General features: G+C 45.3%; 2 protein-coding genes across 8 annotated transcripts in view; one reads left to right on the top strand and one right to left on the bottom strand.

The window, feature by feature from the left end:
* LOC109540082 overlaps positions 1–9374 on the top strand; it is a 29667-nt gene that overhangs the window by 6929 nt on the left and 13364 nt on the right. Inside the window, exon 2 of the mRNA XM_019908276.2 lies at positions 638–829. Coding sequence (XP_019763835.2) covers positions 638–829 — 192 coding nt within the window. The remainder of the gene's footprint in view (positions 1–637; positions 830–9374) is intronic.
* The window catches only part of LOC109540081, a 15098-nt gene continuing 6582 nt past the window's right edge, over positions 859–9374 (bottom strand). Inside the window, exons 4-17 of one of the 7 annotated variants that reach the window (XM_048666184.1) lie at positions 8422–9072; positions 8249–8365; positions 7904–8197; positions 7613–7849; positions 7380–7565; positions 5698–7323; positions 5367–5638; positions 5201–5321; positions 5099–5137; positions 4214–5034; positions 1661–1991; positions 1534–1605; positions 1209–1475; positions 859–1151 (exon numbers count right to left, since the gene is read on the bottom strand). In XM_048666184.1, the coding sequence (XP_048522141.1) occupies positions 880–1151; positions 1209–1475; positions 1534–1605; positions 1661–1991; positions 4214–5034; positions 5099–5137; positions 5201–5321; positions 5367–5638; positions 5698–7323; positions 7380–7565; positions 7613–7849; positions 7904–8197; positions 8249–8365; positions 8422–9072 (5306 nt within the window). In that variant the 3' untranslated portion in view covers positions 859–879. Of the gene's footprint in view, positions 1152–1208; positions 1476–1533; positions 1606–1660; positions 1992–4213; positions 5035–5072; positions 5138–5200; positions 5639–5697; positions 7324–7379; positions 7566–7612; positions 7850–7903; positions 8198–8248; positions 8366–8421; positions 9073–9374 lie in introns of those variants that run through there. The other 6 variants (XM_048666183.1, XM_048666185.1, XM_048666181.1 and 3 more) reach the window with 6 other exon arrangements.

The following is a 9374-nucleotide window of genomic DNA, read 5'->3' as shown; positions in this document are numbered from 1 at the left end:
TCCAGAAATTTTCCAACCAAACACGTTTTTCTGTCGGATTGTGGATGCAATTTTTGCACTTTTTACTTAAAAAATCACTGCGTCACCTTGGGTTAAGTTAAGAAATTATTACAAMSYCAACAATYGAAAGTTTCGAGCGTTGACCATCCTCAGGGAATTTTTYAGAAATTTTCACTCAACGCGCTTTTCAGTTTCACAATAATTTTTCTGAACTTCTTAAACCAAGCGCGCTTTGCTTTAGTTTTTTAAGTTCAATTTGTTAAGTTTGCAATGAGCCGCAAAACCCTCGATTGTTGAACTTTGTCGGAAAAGATTCAAAGAAATTGCCCTGAAAGTCGCCAAGTTGGCACATATTCAGTAGATTTTTCAATAATTTTCCAAATAACCCCGTTTTTCTGAACCGCTGTTTACGGAAATTTTGCACCTTTTCCTAAAACCAATGATTTYGYCCCTAAGAGAAGACTGGGGGAGGTTGCAATTTAAGAATTTTGTAGCCAAAAGACCGTAGAAATTTCAACATTCGACCATCAGCAAGAAATTGCTGTTCCAGAAATCAAGTTTCCGAAGACAAACAGCCCAAAACAAATTCCATTTGATTAAGAAAAGTGAAACTGACTGCGAATTTTTGTCTTTTCAGGATGTTATCGCAACCCCATTTACCCGAAGTGACCGAAGAATTCCTCTACCTCTTCCTCCATGCCTGCTATTACTCGCACGATAAAACAAAGAGCGCAATTGAGGCATGGTTCACCATCCGAGCCAATCATCCCAACATTTTCTCCAATCGCGACCCTGATGAGCCCAAAATGAAGAACCTCTTGGACATGGGGTGAGTAACTGCAGAAATAATAGGCAAACTGAACAAAAACCTCCACAACTTTATTGATTATTATTATTATTATTGTCGTTATCAATGGTTAAATTGGGTGTTTCGTCAACAGTCCTCTTTTTAGCCGGTTGCTTCTTGCCAGCCTCCTCTTTGGCCTTCTCCTCATTTTGCTTCCTTCTCCTTTTCAAGTCCCTATACTTTATCAGTGAATTTATGTCTTTTTCTGCAGGTTTTTTCGTGTTCGGTTGGCAAACAGTTTCACTGGGGGTTTTGATCTCTTCCACTGTGGCCAGCGAGCAAAAAATCTCCTTCCTACCTGATCCTAATGGGAAAAGTGCCCGTTTTAAACCTTCCTCGGTTGATTAAAGACGGCTTTTACCATCAACAGCTGGACATGTTCTGCACACCAACTTGTTGGATGTTATTTTGATTTTATTGCTCCTATTTAATTGATAGTTTGTTTGCATTGCTTTGCCAACATTTAGGTCCTTCGGATACACTTCCGTGCAGACAAACTTTTCCCGATTTTGTTCATCCCTAACCAGGGCGCATTTTAACACCTTTTCCACGCCATTTTCTTCGCAGAAAGGTCCTGGATCGGTGCCGTCGCCTATTTCTTCCCCTACAAGCAATTTCTCGCCGAAACCTGCACAAAACACATTTCCCTATTAAGCCACAAATCAAGCAGTGCTGGATCTTCATACTTAGCTTTTGTATTTTGCAAAGGTACTTTCTTCCTTTGCACATTGCTTCTTCTAGCTCTTCATCACTTGAAGCTGAAATAGACGCGTTTTGCCCTCAAATTAATGCCAAAGTCCACAGGATACTCACGTTGCACGATGGGCATCTTATTGCTCCTCTTTTGCAGCATGCATTGTCTTAAGATCCCCATGTCTCTAGGCACAGTTTCTTCACTTTCCGGAAGAACGACAGACAGTCCTTTGAGGCCTTTCTGCACGGTTTGGTCCCGAACGCACTCTTCTTCAGCACAAGTTCCACCCTCTGATTGATCTTCCGCGCTCCTCTCTTGTTCTTCTTCACAAATCTTGAACTTTGAAGCACTCAGCGTCTCCATCACTTGTTCAGACACTTGATTGCTTTTGTGGCTGTTTTCTTCGGGGGCGGGCGCACAAAGTTGGGGTTCCGAATCTTCCAAACTTGCCTTGATTTACCAAAGAAAAATGTCAGTTTTTGGGTCTAGGTGGAAAATCAGTTGTTCCGGACGTTTCGCCAGCGCGAGTTGCCTTCGCCTTCAGAGTTACACTTCCGTCGGGCGACGCAACTCGCGAAAACGTGCTAAATTTGCTGCGTTTCGAAAAATGTTCTGAAAATGATCGAAATTTCGCAACTTTTCAAAGTTGAATAATCTGGAATTTTGTGGCTCATTCCGGAGTTAAAAATCTGTTGCTTTGAAGAAAAAGTGTAACGTTTGCTTGAAGAAAACCGCGCTTGGTTTGAGGAATTCTGACAACAAATTCGAAACTTTCAGCATAATTTATTTCAGCTTTCTCCTTCAAAATTCACGTCTGCAATTTCCAGTGCGAAGAAATCGTTTTACTTGAAAAATTCCCCAAAATTCATTCAATTCTGTTTGAAAATTTCTGAAACAGCAATTTCCTGCTGATGGTCGAATGTTGAAATTTCGATGGTCTTTCGTCAAGTTTCGGCTACACAATTCTTAAATTGCAACCTTGCAATAAAGAAGTTCAGAAAAATTATTCTGAAACTGAAAAACGCGTTGAGTGAAAATTTCTGAAAAATTCCCTGAGGATGGTCAACACTCGAAACTTGCGATTGTTGACTTTGTAATAATTTCTGAACTTAACCCAAGGTGACGCAGCGATTTTTTAAATAAAAAGTGCAAAAATTGCATCCACAATCCGACAGAAAAACGTGTTTGGTTGGAAAATTTCTGAAAAGTCTGAAAAACAGAAAAGTCGACACTTTTGTAGCAATCACTCCAAAGCAAAAAAACTGTTTTTAGTACAAAAACTGGCTAAGTTTGCATTTGAGTGACGCYCCAGAAAAACGAGCTTAGTTTGAAAATTCCTGGAAAATGTCCTGAGGATGGTCATCATTCGAAACTTTCGGGGTATTTTSCCTCAACTKYTYCCTASACAATCCAAAAGTCGATAATTTCCAAACACGTCKCAAGATAAAAAATAWTTTTTTTTAATAAAAAGGTGCAACATTGGCATGCACAGCCGGCCAGAAAAACGCGCTTATCTTGAAAATTCCTGAAAAATGTCCTGAGGATGGTCAACATTCGAAACTTTGGCGGGTTTTTGTAGCAACTCTTGGCTACAAAATGCAAAAGTCCGCAATTTCTTAACTCAATCGAAGCCAAGGAAAAACATTATTTTTACTAAAAAGTTCAAAATTTGGATGCACAGAGCGACAGAAAACCGCGATTAGTTTCAAAATTTCAGAAAATTGCCCTGAGAGTGGCAAAAATTGCAAACTTTCAGCGTAATTTACACAAACGTTTGGCTAAAAAACACAAAAATCGCTACATTTGTAGCTGATTCCAAGGCAAAAGTATGATTTTTAATAGGAAAGTTTGCAAACTTCGTATTTGAATGACGCCCCAAAAAACCGCCCTAAGTTTGAATATTTGAGAAAAATCACCTCGGGGTGGCAAAAATTCGAAACTTTCTGCGTAATTTATAACACCTTTTGGCTAAAAAATACGAAAATCAACCAAGCAGCTTATTCCGAAGGAAACAAATTATTTTTAAAAGCAAAACATGCAAACTTTGCACTTGAATGACGATCCAGAAAAACGCCCCAAGTTTGAAAAATTCCGAAAAATGTCCTGAGAATGGCCAAAACTCGAAACTTTATAACACGACTTTTGTTTACAAGATGCAACAGTCGGAAATTTCCTAATTCAGGTTGATACTCAGAAACCATTTTTTTCCAACACAAAGTGCGAAAATCGCATGAAATAGAACGCGAGAAAAACGCGCTTGGACTGAAAAATTCTGCTTCAGAAAAACGCGGTTTGTATAAAAAATGCTGGAAAATGCCTCAAAAATCCTCAAAAAAATGGTCGAAACCCTTCGGTTTAAAGAATCGCAATTTTTCCGTACAAAGTCCCAAAACTCAAATTTTCTACCTTAAATCAACTTCAGCTTTAAACCCTAGAAAAAGAATGTTTTCCACGACGAAAAACTCAACAAAGCAAAAGTTTTCCTTCAAATTGTCTCGCTCAAAACCCAACTATTTTAAGCGCCAAAGGTATCAAGTCGGAACATAGCAGCGGCCAGTCATCGTGCGTCGCTCACAGTCTAGCGTGTGAGTGAGTGAGACACCCGATGCAAACTACGTTCCTGACTGTCAAAATCAGTTTCATTTATTCGAGTCGAGTCCGCAAAAACTCACCAGTTTTCCTTTGCCTTCTTGCGCTTCTTGTGGTTTGCATTGTTTGTCTTCCTCGAACGTTTTCGTACAGTCACATTTGCTCTCTGTTTGTGGCGCGTCTTCCTCCTCCTTTGAAGCACTCGCCGGGCGTGTTGAGGGCTCGTTTATCACTTCTTCCTTTGCTTCCTTTTCCCTTGAGGTGTTGCGAAGGTTATTCGCAATTTTTTTAGTCAGACTTTCGATAGCTTGCAAGCATTTCAATGTTTCGCATAGTTGAGATGAAGTCTGGTCGTTTGATGGTGAAGATGTAGAGCTGGGAGCTTTGAAGCACTGATCTTCAGCTGGGGATTTTGCTCTACGGTTTTTGCCTTTGCATGCACATTTTTTCAAGCAATCGGTCATTGGATTACCGCTATCTTGGGCTGGCCCTGAGCCTTTTAAACAGCTGAGTTGTTTTGCAGAATGTTCGTCAAGTTTGCTCGAGTTTTCCTGGTGTTTTCCACAGGGTTTCTCAGTCTTTTGGCAAAAATCCGCGCTTTTCTCCAAAATACCCGCCGTTTTCTTCACGGGTTCTTCCTCGAGTTTCTTGCGCTTCGACAGGAAAAACTGCTTGATCCCCACCGATGAGTCCACCTTGGCTTTTTTAGGGAACAAGTTGCTAGCGAGCTGTTGTTGTTCGCTCTTCTGTTGCTTGAATGAAGAAAATCGAATCTTCTGCACACTGATGGGACTCGCTGGGATGTTGAGAAGACTCAGCTGATTGCAGCAGGCCGAAGATTTCCAGGACAAATCCGGGTAGCGAGTCAAGTGGGCGATTAGAGCATCATCTGCAAAGAAGAAAACTATTTGGCCGTGTCTCTTCCGGTGGCTCTTCACTTACATTCCATGGATACCATGATTTTTTACCTTTTCCTTTGGGTGATTGGGCGGCATCGGCCGGAAAGTCTGCAAAATAATTGAGGACAATTTTGAGGAAATTGGCTGCGATGATTGTCTCCTGGCAAGTACCTTGAAGCAACGAGGACAACTGCAATTTCAGACATTGCTTCTTGCAGGGATCCTCCTTCTTCTTACATGGATCCTCCTGTTTCTTCTTGCAAGGATCCTCCTTTTTCTTGCAAGGATCCTCCTGTTTCTTCTTGCAAGGATCCTCCTTTTTCTTGCAAGGATCCTCTGGTTTCTTCTTGCAAGGATCCTCCTTTTTCTCACAGGAGCCCTTCAACTTTCTGCTGGCCGCATTTGCCATGCAGGCGCCCTCCTTTCGACACAAACTCTCCTCCTTCTGGCAGGAATCTTCATTTTTCTGCATCGTTTTCTTGAATTTGGCCAGCAACTTGTCCCGAGCAGCGCACTGATCTTCGGACGGTTTGGCACCCAGGCAGGGATCAGACTTGGATTGGTTGCATTGCTTGGAAGATTTTCGACCTCTCAGCTTCGAGTCGCTGCCTAAAATTCGGGAAAATCATTCGGATTAGTGGGGAAATAAGCTGAGATGAAGCACGCACTTGAGGCCTTCGTAACTGCGCATTCTTTGTTCTTCTTAAACAGGAGCCATGGATATTTGTCTTTGAAGCTTTTCTTCTTGTTGCACGCTTTGATCGGTTGGTTCATTGGGCGCTCGCACTGTTTTGCGCTCCTGCCCGTCAAGGTGGCGATGCAATCTGCAAATTTTCCTGCTGACTTTTTCTTGCAAGGATCTTCCTTTTTACAAGGGTCTTCTTTTTTCTTGCAAGGGTCCTCCTTCTTCTTGCAAGGGTCCTCCTTCTTCTTGCAAGGGTCTTCTTTTTTCTTGCAAGGGTCCTCCTTTTTGCAAGGGTCCTCCTTCTTCTTGCAAGGGTCCTCCTTCTTCTTGCAAGGGTCTACTTTTTTCTTGCAAGGGTCCTCCTTTTTGCAAGGGTCCTCCTTGCAGGGGTCCGATTTGCCCTTGCACGGATCGGCTTTCTTCTGGGCAGCATCGCCACATTTGCTGGCCGGTTTGAGATGCTGCCGCTTGCTGTAATCTTCATGCTTGCAGGGAATGCACGGCTCCACTTTGTCTTCTTTCTGCTTGCAAGGGTCCACTTTCTGCTTGCATTCGGTTTTGCTGCTGTTCTGCCTGACCAGCTTGCCGCATGTTTTCTTCGGCTGCTGATTGGCCGCGATCGCGTCGCAAATTTTTCTTCCCTTGTCGCTGATTCCTTCCACCTCGCTCTTGCATCGGTCGGCCGGTTTCTTCTTGGGAGGATCCACTTTGTTCGCGCAAAAATTTTGCTCACTTGGATGCTCCTTTATGGATCCTTTAACGTTCGATGTAGATAATTTACTTTGCGCTTTTTTACATGGATCTTCCTTCTTTTTGCACGGGTCTTCTTTTTTCTTGCAAGGGTCTTCCTTCTTTTTGCAAGGGTCTTCCTTTTTGCAAGGGTCTTTTTTCTTGCAAGGGTCTTCCTTCTTTTTGCAAGGGTCCTCCTTTTTGCAAGGGTCTTTTTTCTTGCAAGGGTCTTCTTTCTTACAGGGATCCTCTTTCTTTTTGCAAGGGTCGTCCTTTTTTTTGCACGGATCCTCTTTCTTCTTGCAAGGATCTTCTTTCTTTTTGCAAGGATCTTCCTTTTTGCAAGGGTCTTTTTTCTTGCAAGGGTCTTCTTTCTTCTTGCAAGGGTCCTCTTTCTTTTTGCAGGGATCCTCCTTTTTCTTGCAAGGGTCTTCTTTCTTCTTGCAAGGGTCTTCTTTCTTTTTGCAAGGATCCTCCTGTTTCTTCTTGCAAGGATCCTCCTGCTTTTTGCACGGATCCTCCTTCTTCTTGCAAGGATCCTCCTTCTTTTTGCATGGATCCTCCTTCTTCTTGCACGGATCCTCCTTCTTCTTGCATGGATCCTCCTTCTTTTTGCACGGATCCTCCTTCTTCTTGCCAGGATCCTCCTTCTTCGCCGACTTGTCTTTTTGCTTCTTCAAACATTCCTCCAGCTGTTTGATTTTGGCGTCCACTTCCGATCCGCAGGAAGTCTTCTTCTCGGAACAGTGAATGTTCGAAACACCCGACAGGCTTTTCCGATCAACATCGCGACTTTTCCTCGCCGATTGCAGCAGGGGTTCGCTTTTCGCGTCGGAAAATCCGTTCGAGTCGGCAATTTTGATGTTCAGCGGCTTGTGATCTGAGTGAATGAAATTGCCCAATTAGGAGCCTACAGGGAGGCGAAAGTTGCAGCACCTTTCAGCTCCAGAAAGGACTCGTTGGGCTCTTGGTGGGCGTCGCTTTCCAGCGCCCAGCCGAACATTCTCCTACTTTTGTGGTCGATTGTTGTGGTTTCGATGAAGGTGACCGGCGAGGCGCCGCCCCTTTTGCCGCCACTTCCGGAGCTGCCGCCGCCGCCCGCAGCGCAAGGGGCCGCAACAGCTGCAAAACGCCCGCCTTAAACCTGCCTGTCGTCCGCCCAACATTACCTGAAGAGTCGCCAAATCTGCCGATGGAAGGCTGGCTGCGCGACAGCGTCACCACAATAGGGGCGGCCTTTTTGCCGCCCTTGTGCTTCCGAATGATCATCATGCACAGATCGGATATTTTGTCTGAGCAACTTTTCACCAGCGTTTTTTCCTGTTCCTTCGTTGGGGCTGGAGCGGGTGTCTTCGTCGCCGCGCTGCCGCTTCTTCGCAGTGTCTTCTTGTCGCCCATTCGATTGGCTGGAAAATTGGAAAGTGGCGCTTTGTTGCAGCGGGTGCTGCTGGAAAACTCACGCTCAATCTTCACGGGACTCCATTCCCTCCTGGTCTCCTGCGCGAACTGAATCGGCTTCCTCTTGGCGGCCTCCTGCTCCCTCCGCAGCGCCTCCTCCCTTTCCACTTGGAAGCGCCTCTCATGCGCCTGTTTCTTTAGCAGGTGGGGATCGCAAGCGTTGTCCTCCTTTGGGGCAGGTTTTGCTGCTTTTGCACACGAGCCGCCCCCTTGGTTGGGGGTTGGTTTGGAGCCGGGGGAGTTTTCCAGGTTGATGAACTTTTCGGCTTGGGGCCCGCAGGTTTTCGCGCAATCTGCTGCCAAAGTCCACCACTGTATTCTGGAATATTTGCGCTGATGGCACTTACCACTTGAGGCGATCTCCTTCATGCCTGGTAGGCCGTGCTCTTTGCCTGCACACGAGCTGGAGCTTCGCTCCTTGTTGGGCTCCTGCTGGCCCTTGCAGGTCTGCGGGGCGGTTTGCGCTGCAATTTCCCGGAATTAACTGGGGAAAGCGAAGGTTTATCGCAGGAAAAATCACCTGGTGGACATGCGGGGGCGCATGGGGGCTGTTGGGGGCGCGCTGCACACTTTGGACATTCGATGTCCGTTCGTTTGATCTCGTCAGCTCTCCTGCAGGAAATCTCTCCACCTTTCAAGTCTCCTCCTTTGCAGGCAGTGGGAGGAGGCTTCTGGCAGGGCGAAACTTCGCAAGGGTCTACCTTGCAGATGGTCTCTGCCTCCCCGCCCTTTTTGCACGGTTTCTCCTCTTGCCTGCAGAGATCCTCCGGTTGCTTCGTGCATTCCTGCTTCCCACTGATGGCGGCAAAGGCATCCACTTTCTTCCCTTTCCGGAACAATTCGTCCGCCTTCTGGCACCCATTTTCTTTGTCTTCAGGGTGCTTTGCAGCGATTTTCGCCTGGTCGTTTTGCGGCTCTTCGATCGATTCCTGCAGCTTTAAGGCTGGCGCTTTCACCGATATTTTTGCAAATGGGTCCCGATGGGCGGCGCATTTGCTCTTCGGGTCCTGCATGGCGGGTTGATGGGTTTTTTCGGTTATTTCAGCAGGAGCGATCTGGCGCCAGGGATACTTAAACTGGATCTTGGGAGGGGCAGGGATTAGTCGAGAAGGGTTGAGCGGCTTTAGGGCGTTTAGGGTGGTGGTTAGGTTCTTATCCATGCGTTCCAGGGCTGGAAATGTAACGGCTGATTTAGCTTTAAAGCGATTTAATGGCGCAAATCCATACAGAACTGGCCGGTTAATTGAGTGAAACTTAAAAAATTGCCACCCAGTTTCTCGAATGGGCTTCAATTGGAAACTCGCCCTGTATATGAAGCTCACGTTCCTCTACCGTAGGCTGATCAGCCCATAGATTTATTCCCCGTGGGTCTGGAGATATGAATTTTTATAAATTGCCGCACTTGGGTTGAAACATGCTGCCACTAAGAGAGGGTGATGCTTAAAAAATTATTACAAAACACCTGATGATGCC

The sequence above is a fragment of the Dendroctonus ponderosae genome, unplaced genomic scaffold (genome assembly GCF_020466585.1).
Source record: "Dendroctonus ponderosae isolate FM_Combo_2020 unplaced genomic scaffold, Dpon_F_20191213v2 Dpon_F_20191213_4, whole genome shotgun sequence".
Taxonomy (NCBI): domain Eukaryota; kingdom Metazoa; phylum Arthropoda; class Insecta; order Coleoptera; family Curculionidae; genus Dendroctonus; species Dendroctonus ponderosae.
The sequence above is the reverse complement of the archived record's forward strand: the minus strand, read 5'-3'. Positions and strand labels throughout refer to the sequence as shown.